Here is a 12,132-nt window from a genome sequence, read left to right as displayed (position 1 = left end):
TAACAGCACCACCTGTCGTTCTATTTGCTTGGTAGGCAAATTGCAAGGAACCTAACAGTGGATCCGTGATAGTTTTCAGGTGGGACAGCACTAGCCTTTCAAAGGTCTTCATAACTACAGATGTCAGAGCAACCGGTCTGAAGTCATTCAGTTCCTTGATAGAAGGTTTCTTCAGCACTGGGATGATAGTAGAGCATTGAAGCAAGAATGAACATAGCACATCTCTAGTGATTTATTAAAGCTGCAGGTAAAGATGGGGGCCAGTTGGTCAGCACAATATTGTCTGGGCCTGGTGCTTTTCCTGGCTTTTGTCTGTGAAATAGACCATGCACCTCATTCTCTGTAATCACCCAGAGGTGGTGGACCCAATGGGATGGGGTAGGCTGTAGGAGGCTTGGCTGTTGTTGGTGTGTCTGAAATGGGGATTGTGGAGATGGGGATTATTTTGTAGATATATAGTGATTTCTTACATATATTGCAACTCTACTCCTCGTTTGGTCTGTTTCTTTTGAATAGTTTGCATCCTTCCATCAATACATTCCAGTTGTGAGTTTCATCCCACCAAGTTTCAGTAATGGCAACTATATCATACTTGCCCTAGTGTACTAGTACTTCAAATTCACCATTTGTTCCCCAAGCTTTGAGTGTTTGTGTATAGGCACTGAGTCCCGAATGGCTGTACGCTTCCTATATCTCCTACTTTATTTCCGAGTTTATTTTCTCATTGTTTGATTGGTTGTATTTTATTGATTATGTTTTATTATTTATGCTTTATTAGGCCCTAAAGATCCTAAGGATTGATCATCCTCCCCCCCTCAATTTTAGTTTAAAGCCCTTCTGATAAGTTGAGCCAGTTGTTTTCTGAACACATTCTTCCCAATTCTTATGAGGTGCTGCTCATCCCTTGCCAGAAGCCCTTCATGTAGATAATGCAGACCATGGTCTAAGGTCTATGAAGCTGGCTGGGGAATTCTGGGAGTTGAAATCCACACATCTTAAGTTTGCCAAAGTTGAAAAATACTGAATTGGGCAGTGATTTGTATTCAGCCATTCTGTACTGAGACATCTAACAACATGCAATAAGCAATTTACCTTTTTATAAAAGATCACAAGGTCCGACTCTTGGTTTCCCTTTGTAAGAAACAATGGAGGTCTAGTAAGGGGTTGTTTAACTGGATTGGGCAATGCTAAAATTTGACCATCATCTCCAAACCACTTTTTCCCCTGCAAAAAAGAGGACATAAAAACATTTTAATTTTGCCAGAAGTATCTTGTTATAACTATGGCATTCTTCAGAAAATGAAAGCCAACAATCAGTAAGAAAATCCTTGGTTCTAGTCTTATCTGGTTTTTTTTTAAATCTTCTTTTGTTATTTTTCATGTAATGGGAAACAGGAATGTAAATCAGCTACTATTATGATTAGTTTCTAAACAGGTATTGGTTTTACTGTCTCTATTACTTTCAGATATGTTGCTATTTTTATTGCATTGATTATTATTATGTAAAGTGCACTGATGTTTCTTAAACAAAGAAATACCGTATTTGCCGGCGTATAAGACGACTGGGCGTATAAGACGACCCCCCAACATTTCCACTCAAAATATAGAGTTTGTTATATACTCGCCGTATAAGACTACCCCTCTTCCACACACCTTCCACTTTTGCACTTTTTTTTTTGGGGCGCACTTTTCTGCTTTGGACAATTTTGAAATGAGCTAATCCAATTTTGAACCAAGAATATGCAAATAGCTATGGAGTTTAGAAATGAGTTTTAAAAATATTTTTCATTGCTTACCATTAAGCGTAAAATATGTTGTAAATAAAATGAGAACACAGGAAACGTTCTCTTCTCAATACAGCTGATCTCTCTCTCTCTCTCACACACACACACACACCAAAACCCGGACACTGAAAAGGCTGCCAAGGAACAGTATATTCAATGCCTTCTCTTTAATCAAGAAACAAGGAATTCCTTAGAATCTTTTTTTTTTCCCCAAGTGGCCCTCTTTAAAAAAAAAAATGGAGGTAACACTTTCATTCAAAAAGTCTTCCAGTATCTGGAGTCGCTCAGACATATTGAAGTGAGGCAGGAGAGTAAGTGAAATTTGAAATGATCCAGCTACCGTTTTCTTCCCTCCCGCCCGAAGGCCATTATCTCCACGTCAAAGAACGAGGGGAGGCAAAGAAGCCAAACATGCTAAAAGGATCTCTTTATTTTCCTACACAAGGTCACACCTACTTTTCCGCATTCAAAGGACAACCTCTCCTCACCACCACCACCACACACACACACACCCCAATACCCGCAAACAATGTTCTGGGCATTAATCACCATTGCTACATTAACCTGGTAAATTTATACCCTGCCTCCCCAGTGTTGCTTTGGCGGCAGGATTTCACACAGCGGGGCGCTCGCTCGCTCTCTTCTCCGCTCTCCCCACCGTTCGCACATGTTGGAAGCACCGTAAAACCTGATAACCCACCCGGGCTCCCCATCCTTAACCTACAGCCGCCCGCATGCAAAACCTGCGTGCAAAAAAAAAAAAAGAAAAAGAAAAGTATCGCCGCACGTGAGGATCTTCGAATCCTCTCCTCCCACACCGCTAAGGAAGGAAGAGGGAAAGGTTGCGCAGCGTGGCGAGTGACACCCGCCACACACACACACACACACACACACACGTTCCCCCAGCCTCCCTCCCGGCTGCAACTCAAGCTCGAAGTGGGGTCGGAGTCCTCCCGGCGTATAAGACGCGACCCCACTTGGAGCATGTTTTCAGGGCAAAAAGTCGTCTTATACGCGGCAAATACGGTATTGTAAGTAAAATGAATTTTCTTCATTAAAAAAGCCAGCATCATCTCCATATCCAGGGATATGTCAGACTTTCCAATCGGTCTTTTTAAAAACTAAATATAGAAAGTGGTTGGATATTAGTTTTTGAGCCAGAAATGTATCCGTTGGCCCAGAAGAAAGGCAAAGTTGATAGAAAGAATGACAGAAAGAGGCTGCCCTTCTAGTAAACTGATGTTCATAAGTGACCCAGCAATGGTTTTGTGGTTTGCTAGTCCACCTAGGCAGCCATTTTTTGAGGTCCCTAAGAACATGCTCTTAAGATGCTAATGGTCCCACTAGTTCCAAAGGTTTTAGGAACACTTAAATAATGGCAATAATTCTGAAAAGTTTATGTATGAATCCCTTACTTGAGAATAATCAAACCCAAGACATACAGTATTGAAGCCTGATTTCTATGCCCCAGAATTCTTGAAATTTTCCTGAAGTCAGGCATCTCACATTAGATTCAAATTCAGATTAACTGAGTTGGAAGGGACCTTGTAGGTCGTCTAGTCCAACCACCAACCCTCCACCGAAGCAGGAGACCCTACACCAATTCTGACAAATGGCAGTCCAATCTCTTCTTAAAAGCCTCCAGTAAATCTTCCACAACTTCCAAAGGCAATCTGTTCCATTGGTTGATTGTTCTCGCTGTCAGAAAATTTCTCCTTATTTCTAGGTTGAATTTCTCCTTGAACAGTTTCCATCCATTATTCCTTGTCTGGCCTACAGGTGCTTTAGAAAATAGCTTGACCCCTTCCTCCTCTCTGGGGCAGCCCCTGAAATATTGGAAGACTGCTATCTGTCTCCCCTGGTCCTTCTCATCACTAGACTTGTCGTGCCCAGTTCCTGTAACCGTTCTTCATATGTTTTAGTCTCTAATCCCCTAATCATCCTGGTTGCTCTTCTCTGCACTTTTTCTAGAGTCTCAACACCTTTTCTTCTCTTTCTTCTCTGCTGGTCATTGCTTTGGCCTCAGTCGGTTCGCCTCTCTGCCCCGTGGGTGATTTTCTTCCCTGCTCCACAGCTGGCCTACACGCTCAACGGCTCGCCTCCTTGTTCTCCACCCGTTTGTTTAGCCTCTCTGCTCACCTAACTTCAATGGGCTTCTGGGCTCTTAAGATAGGCCTCTCGGTTGCAGCTGGGCTTCTCTCAGCAGGCCAAGTTTGCTGTGGGTCATTTTCCTCCTATTTCTCCAATCTTTCCTCTCCTTTTCCTTTCTATATGATTTATTTTATGATTTATCTTTACCTCTCCACCTCTCCTCCTATCATTTATCTCAGTTTAATAGCAACTTTTCCCTGTGTTGTAACTATGCTTCCTCCTTTGCCACCATCTTGGAAAATATGTGATATTTTCTCTTTTGACAGAAGAGCAGAGAAAAACCCCACCTTGTGAAACAGTCAAAGAAGGAAAGGATTGCAGAGGATGGATTGGGATGGGCTGAGATGGGAGAGGCTCAGATTCTGAAGGATCCTTCCCCTTTCCAAAATTTTCAAGCCTCCAATATCATAATGGCGAAGTCCTTGCTCTCAAGTTCTCCCTGATACTATCCCAATGGAAGGATAGTATGACTAATTTAAAACTAATTAAATGATAGAAATTTGCATTTGTCTCTCTGTCCACATTTCCACTCTGCTGATCTCTACAGAAGTGATCCTAGCATTCAGCCCTATTAGTTGCAGTGCTTTACCGGAATGGAACAACTCACAATGGTCAGGTTGACATGCATAGGTGAGCGTGGTCAAGTGAGTGCAGAGCTGGGTTGGTGCAGCTTGTGGGCATTGCCAGATGGGCATGTCTATGTGCAATGTGTGGGTGATTTGGCGCAGAACAAATAGCACTGGCTAACTGAACAAATCGCACCCTCCCGAACTGCCAGTGGCCAAGCACACATGTGCACGCACACACACACATGTACACCATTTCGAGCTTGGGGGCTTGCCTCATTCTGGCATCACAAATTGGCAGTAAGATGCAGATCATGGACAGAAGGGAATAGCTGAGGGCCATCACAGGAAATTTAAAGTTTGGTCTGGAGGAAGTTGGCAAAGTTATAAAAGTTGTCGTTATAAGAAGTTGCCATTGTTAATTTATAATTTCTTACCCATATATTTTGCCATTTCTCTAATTCTATATTCAAAGTTTTTTGCCCACTGTATCATTATTTCTTTTTCATCTCCCATTTTCAAATTTATTAGAAAGTTATTGGAGTTCAACAATATCTGATAAAAAGATTGTCTGCTCTTTATAAAAACCATACATTTTCACATCTTTATCCCCAGAATTCATATTTTTAATTGTAAAATAATAAACTGCCAATTCAAATTATCAAATGGTTTTGCGCATCGAGGAAGGTAATTGTTTCCCAGGATGTGCCTCATAGTATTCTAGTACATTCATAATCATTCTCAAGTTATTTTTCAGCTGTCTTTTCCGTAAAAACCCATTTTGGTCTGGATGTATATACTCATTTAACAATTTTTAAAATCTTTCTGACATTAGGGATGCAAATATTGTATAATCAGCATTTAGTAATGAAATAGGTCTATAGTTCTTTATCTGTTGATGATTTCTATCTTCTTTTGGAATTAATGTGATATATGCTTCTGACCAAGATTTAGGTAGTTTTGCCTTTGCAAGGGCTTTGTTGTACATCTCTGACATTAACGCCTCTAATGGACCTTGTATAGTTTTATATAGTTCTGCATGGAGTCAGTCTGGGCCCGGTGTTTTGTTATTTTTTTTTCTTTACTGCCTCAACTATTTTCATCATAGTCATTTTTTCATTTAACATCATTCTTTTTGTATCGGCTATTTTAGTTAGACCCATCTTATCTAAGTACTGTTTAATACTTAGCATTTAAGGAAGATAAATTATTATAGCAAATAGCACCTGCATGAGGGACCATACCTGTTCCTGCTTGAGTATCCTATTCTCCATGATGTTCTGGTTGGACAATGACACAACAGGGCGTTCTCCTGTGTAGAAACCTTCATCCTCAAGAAATCGTGGTTGCATATTTTCAGGCATCTTCAGAGAAGGAGGCACTAGAAGGAAGATACAGATGATGTAATGGTATTTGAGAACAACCTTGAGGGAAGCAGAAAAGAGATACTACCTAGGAAACTATCAGACAAGAGTGGGGAGAAAGGAATCTACAGTTGCTTAATGTCAGCGAAAGAAACTTAAGAAAGATGTCCTAAATTGATCAGACTGTAAAGAGACTTGCAAGGTTTTGTTAATATAGCCATAGAATAAAGTATAATTAGCTCATCTGCTCATGTTTCCTGTCTGGTTTACCTGGAAGGGTTGACAGTGATGCTTAACATTACTACTAATGACAACCCCAACCAATCCAGCACTCCGAGATAATCAGGTCTCTTTAAGAACTGTTTTGTTGAGTACATCTTTTCGGCATGTATGAAAGCAAAACCAACTTTAATTCCTGCATTTTTTGTATAATTAAAGAATAGATATTCCCCTCCCTCAGTGTCACAGGTCATATTGTCCAATTAGGTACTGTGGCATCTCTCAGGTTAACTCCCTCCTGTCTCTGGCCAGCACCTTGATTCCCACAGGATGATCTGTTGTTAATGTCGGGTCCAACATTCCAAACCTCTCCTCTCCACCCACATACTGTGTGGCAAGCTGAGAAATGAAAAGATGCCTGTAGCAGCATAGTTCTGTTCTGAAGTTGACAGAGAAGTCCCCCTAGAAAGTGAGAAGCACCTGGAAAACATCTCTGCACACATACAGATTAATAGAGCTCAGGGATTCTTTAAGTCCCTGGTAAAGGCTTCTGGGGGTATTTTTCATAAAAATTTCTGTATTAACCTATCTGCCTTCCTATTCTGTGCTTTCACCCATCTAGCTTCTGACATTGGGTATCCCTTCCACTAGACGAGATATTGGAGTTTCCCCTTGTACAGTCTGGAATCCATGATCCTTTTGACCTCATAATGTTACTCCCCCCTCCACTAAGATCGGACCCGGAGCAATTCTTGCTACTGGTCTTAGTTCAGACCCCACCACTTGCTTAAGTAGACTGCACTGAAACACTGGGTGCACTTTTTCCCATAGGTGAGGTAGTTTTAATTCTACCATGGCTGCATTTATGATTTTCACTCTGGGGAAAGGTCCTATAGATTTTGGACCCACCTTTCAGCAAGGTAGCTTTAACTTCAGATACTTGGTAGACACACACACCTTCCCTCCTACATGGAATGGTTTCTGGGGGAGACTGTCTCTTGTCTGCCTGAACTTCTTGACTTTTGGTCACTTTTGCTAGGACTCGTTTCACATGGCCCCAGGCATTTTGGAGGGAACCCATCCACTCCATCAAACTTACCAAGGAAAGGGGCTCCATAAGGGACTCTGGCATGAGCACTAAGTCCATCCCTGTAGCTATTTTAAAAGGAGTGAGCCCCGTGCTACTATGCACCCCACTATTGTAGGCAATCTCAGTGAACGGCAGAAGGTCTGCCCAGTTAGATTGCTGATAGTTGATATAGTAGGTGCTATTCTATCAAGGCATTTGCTCGTTCCACGGCGCCATATGTGCTCAGATGAAACACTGAGCTAAGACCCTGTGAGGACCCTATTAGCCTTACAAACTCCCTCCAGAACTTAATGGTGAATTGGACCCCCTGGTTCGAGATGATTCACTTTGACACTCCATGCAATCAGTAAATGTGCTGAAGGAACATCTTAGCCAGTGTCTGGGTGGATGGGAGGCTTGAGCAAGTGATGAAGTAAGCTTGCTTGGAAAATAATTCTTATTGCTGTCCAAATCAGTGTTTTCTCGTCTCTGGGAGCTCGACTATGAAATCCATTGCAATCTCTTTCCGGGGACAAGTTGGTTCCACCACTTGCTGCAGGAGGCCTGGGCTCTTCCCTGGCCTCTTTTTCATTGAGGCGCACACTGCACAACTTTTCACATAGCTTTCTATGTCCCTTTTCATTCCTAGACATCAGAGTTGCATTTTGGCTAAATGCAAAGTCTTTGGAAACCTGAAGTAGGCAGCTTGCTTGGTGTTGTGGCTCTGTTTCAAGACTTGAACTCATAGGCTCTCAGCAACATACAGAGGCATGGAAGAGGGACAACCTCTTCCATGCCAGTCCATCTCTAAATGTTAGTTTACTTCCATGGGCCCCAAACCAGTTATCAGGCTGTAGCTCCCGCCTCATGTGTTGAGTCAAGTCGCCGTTGAGGCCCATCAATCTTCTTTTGCCTGCTACCTTGGCTATGCTGCTCATTGATTCGTGTGTGTGTGTGAGAGAGAGAGAGAGAGATTGCATTCACTACTACTTTTCCATTGCTCTTGTATTGCAGCATGAAGAACAAGTGTCAGCCAGAAAATACTTCCCCCTGGTATGTATATCAGTTCAAAGTCAAATCAATTAAAGTACTATGCCTACCGGACTTATTTCGGGGACAGCTACTGGGGGTTCTCAGCTCTTCCAAATTCTTATGGTCAGTCCATGCCTTGAAAGGCAGTTTACTCCCTTTAAGCAAAAGCTTCCTTTTCCCACACTGCCTATTGTCTCTCAGTCTCTGTGAGCTTTTGGAAGGTGTAAGCACATAGTTGCAACTTTCCTTCTCTGTTTTTCTGGAGGAGTACTGCCCCCACAGCCACATCGCTGGCATTCGCTTGGATAACAAAGGTCTTCTCTGGGTTAGGGTGTTTTAAGCCTGCTTCCTCTATGAACAGTCTCTTCAATTCCCCCTGGCACTCCATTGTCCAGTTCAGTGGCTGGCTCAGTCAAAGCTTCTCCCCCTTCCCCCATCTTTAGCAGTTCAGTGATCAGCAGGGTTATTTAGGCAAAAGAGGGGATGAATTGCCTGTAAAAATGTGCAAACTCCAGGAAGGTCTGTAACTGCTTCCAGATTCGAGGGACTTGCCAGTCTAATATGGCTTTCACCTTCCCCGGGTCTATCTATTCTCTCACAGACCAGGTAGCCTAGGTGGATCTTGTGAAAATCGCATTTGGACAGTTTGGTGCACAGATTTGCCTTTAGGAGTTTCTTGATGACCTGGCACACTACTTTTATGTGCTCCTCATTGTCCATTGTTTCTGTGTAAATGAGGACGTCATCAAGGTATACCAGGATCCCTTTGTACAGATGGTCATGCAGCACCTCATTAGCTGCATGAACACTGTAGCGGCTCCTTGGAGTCCAAATGGCATTATGTTAAACTGGAAGCTCCCTAACAGGCAGTTGAAGGCAATTTTCTATTTGTTGCTTGATCCTTACCCTGTATTACGCCTCTCTCAAGTCCAGCTTTGTAAAGATCTTCCCCTTAACAAAGTGGCCCATCTACTTCATTAGGGGAAGGGGGTACATATTCTCCACGTATACCTGTTTATTCCCCTAAAGTCCACACATAGACTCAATGACCCATTCTCCTTAAATAGCACTGGGACTGCTACATGGAATTTAGCTGGTTATATGAAACTCCAGGCTAGGTTCTTAACAATGTAATTCCTCAGTTCCTCCATCTCTTTTGGGGTCATGGAGTACACCCTTGGCTTGGGGAGTTTCACTCCTGGCAGCATTTTGATAGCACAGTTGGTGGGGCGGTGGGGGAGTAGGACATCACATTCCTTCTTGCTAAACACCTCCCCCAAGTCTCTGTACTCTTTGGGGATGGGCAGAATCCCTGGCAGCTGCTCAGAAGCAGCCATCAAGTGTTCAGGCTTCCCTTCTTTGACCTTCAGCCTCTCCAACCCTTTGTTCAGATTCCCTGATGGGGGGGCAGGTCCTCCATCATTTTTGGCACCACAACAAACCTTGGTGACATCCTCATTTGTTTTCTCGGTGCTGCCCTATCTCTAGCTGCACTGGCTGTTATGTGCATTTCCGGGGCACCCCCTATTAGTGAGCCATCCACCTGCTTAAACTTCATGGATTGGGACAGTTTTTTTACTCGTATACCCAGCTTTAGCATTGTCTGCAAGCTGATTAAGCACCAGGTAGAGTCTATGAGGGCTTTCGTCTCTCCCCAAGCTCCTGGCTTCAGTGTCACGATCCTCACTGAGATTGAGAAAGGGCAGATGGCTCCACTTACCATTGGGTCACTCTCCCCTTTGTCCTCACTCTCGTAAAGGGCAGGCTGCTGGTCCTTCTCAGTCAGAGTTCCCTCCCCCATCACTGCTAGGTGAGGAAACATCTACGACCTGACGCACCACACTCAACTTCCCTACTGCTGGTTGGGGACAGGTGCCAGGCACTCGGCCACCCAATGGCCACACCAGAAGCACAAGAAGGTCTCAGGGCAGTTGGGGAGGCAGCTGCCAGGATAGATGCTTGTCTTTCTCCCAGCAGCCATCGTTCTTGGCTCCTCTTCGGCCTGGCTTCAGGGGCACCATGCTTCTTAACTTATGTCGAGATCCATCACTGTTGCCATCCAGTACCAATTGTGGATCCAGTTGGATATTCCCTGGGACAGGCAGCTATGGAATAGTTCTCGGTTCAGGCCATCTCTAAAGTGCTCTCTGGCCAGTTCCTCAACTTGCCTACGACTCTCCAGAACTTCTGAATACTCGGCCAATGGTCAGCTCCCTTGTCTGAGGGCCCAGATCTCTGACGCAGCTTTCTGAATTTGGGTCTCATCCTCGAATCTGGCCCTGAACTCTGCTAGAAAGTCATCGATGTACTCCGGGTCTGGCACCTCTTCATCGTGGAGGCCCGTCACCCAATCCGCCATTTCCCTTTTGAGGTTCACAGTCACGGAATAGGCTGGGGCATATAGGCCCAAGTGGGCCCACACCTGATTCAGGAAGAATGACAGCTTCTCCAGGCTCCCATCAAACATGTTCTTTATTGGAAACCCTCGGTGTCCAGGAAACTAGCCAGGCACTGGAGGATGGGGTCATGGCTGGATACCAGGCCATTCTGACTGGGGCGGCAGCCAGCTGGCAGTGCCTACCAGTGGGTTCGCAGCCCAGCGATGCCTCGCAGGACCTTGCCTCAGGGGAGAGCTAGCTGAGGCAATGGCTCTCTGTAGGGGACAGGCTGCCCCAGTTGCAGCAGCCAGGCTTAGGCTCCGGCGAGGTGGGGCAATGCGGTCAGCCAAACTCTGACCTCGGCCAATGGCTCCATCCTCTGTGCTGGTTCCGCTCAGCACACGTTCAGGTGGAGAAACCTCTCCCTCAGCTGTTCCACTGATGGGCTGTGGTAGGTGGTAAGGTATCACAACTCCACATGCTTATCCCACTCGGCTGCTCTCTTTGTTCTCCACTTTGTTGCCTGGGAGAACGACATCTGAGGGGAGATCAGGGGAAACTCAGTTTCAGCTGCCTTCAGTGCCCTCCTCTGCCAGATGTCCTCTTCTGTCTGATAGAGCAGGGTCCCCAACCACCGGTCCGCGGACCGGTACCGTCCGTGGAACAAGTCCTACCGGGCCGCTGGTTTGCTGGGCGCCGCCATCTTTTTGATGAAAAAGTGCTTCGGTGAGCTTTTCCGGGTAGAAAGCCATTTCTACCCGGAAAAGCTCACGAAGCGCTAGCGCCGCCATCTTTTTGATGAAAAAGTGCTTCCGGTGAGGTCACCGGAAGCACTTTTTCATCAAAAAGATGGCGGCGCCCAGCTGATGCCGGTACCAGGCCGCGGCATAAAAAAGGTTGGGGATCACTGTGATAGAGGTCCCCAGTCACTATGGTTTCCTCCCACGCACTTGTTGCTCGGACTTCTTTACTCGAGCTTTTGGTCAGGCCACCATCATCTGGGCTCCAAAGTCTGCTTGGGCCACTCCCTAGATTTCCTTCACTGGACCTGCACCAGGCTTCACTGTGGGTTCTCCCTTGTGCTTCCATTTCAAGAATCTTCCCTGAGTATTTTCCGCTCTTTTGAAGGTGGCTGGGACTTTGATATTACCCTTTCACACAAATTTGATATTACATATTTAGACCACAATTTTTAATTGTATTTTTACCTGTTCTCATTTTTCCCTGCACGTTCACATCTCTATTTTGAGTGTTAATTCTTTTTTAGAACCACTTCTCTCTAGTCCCATCCTCCTAATTTTAATCTTCAAGTCTTTAACTTCTTTAAGAGTTGAAAAAACAATGGTAAACTACTTCCAAATAATCTTGTCAAGAAAATTGCAAAAAATTGTCCAGGCAGTTGCCAAGAGTCAAAATTAAATCAAAGGCAAAAACATGCAACCCCACCTACCTTTACAATAAGAAAATGGATGTTACAAGCGTGGTTTTGATTACTGCAGTCTATATCCCACCTGATGCCAATACTATGATAGCTTTGGGATTCTTGTATAACATTGTTAGTAATCAGCA

At 44.4% G+C, this 12,132-nt stretch overlaps 1 protein-coding gene across 7 annotated transcripts in view; it reads right to left on the bottom strand.

Annotated features, from left to right (window-relative positions):
* The window catches only part of CC2D2A (coiled-coil and C2 domain containing 2A), a 1,114,036-nt gene that overhangs the window by 108,598 nt on the left and 993,306 nt on the right, over positions 1-12,132 (bottom strand). For all 7 annotated transcript variants that reach the window (XM_087963696.1, XM_087963695.1, XM_087963697.1 and 4 more), the window contains 2 exons: positions 5,746-5,882; positions 1,093-1,224 (listed from right to left, as the gene is read on the bottom strand). In XM_087963696.1, the coding sequence (XP_087819822.1) occupies positions 1,093-1,224; positions 5,746-5,882 (269 nt within the window). The remainder of the gene's footprint in view (positions 1-1,092; positions 1,225-5,745; positions 5,883-12,132) is intronic.

The sequence above is a fragment of the Notechis scutatus genome, chromosome 4 (genome assembly GCF_049901735.1).
Source record: "Notechis scutatus isolate UNSWTSFEM ecotype Mainland chromosome 4, rNotScu1.2, whole genome shotgun sequence".
Lineage (NCBI taxonomy): Eukaryota > Metazoa > Chordata > Lepidosauria > Squamata > Elapidae > Notechis > Notechis scutatus.
The sequence above is the reverse complement of the archived record's forward strand: the minus strand, read 5'-3'. Positions and strand labels throughout refer to the sequence as shown.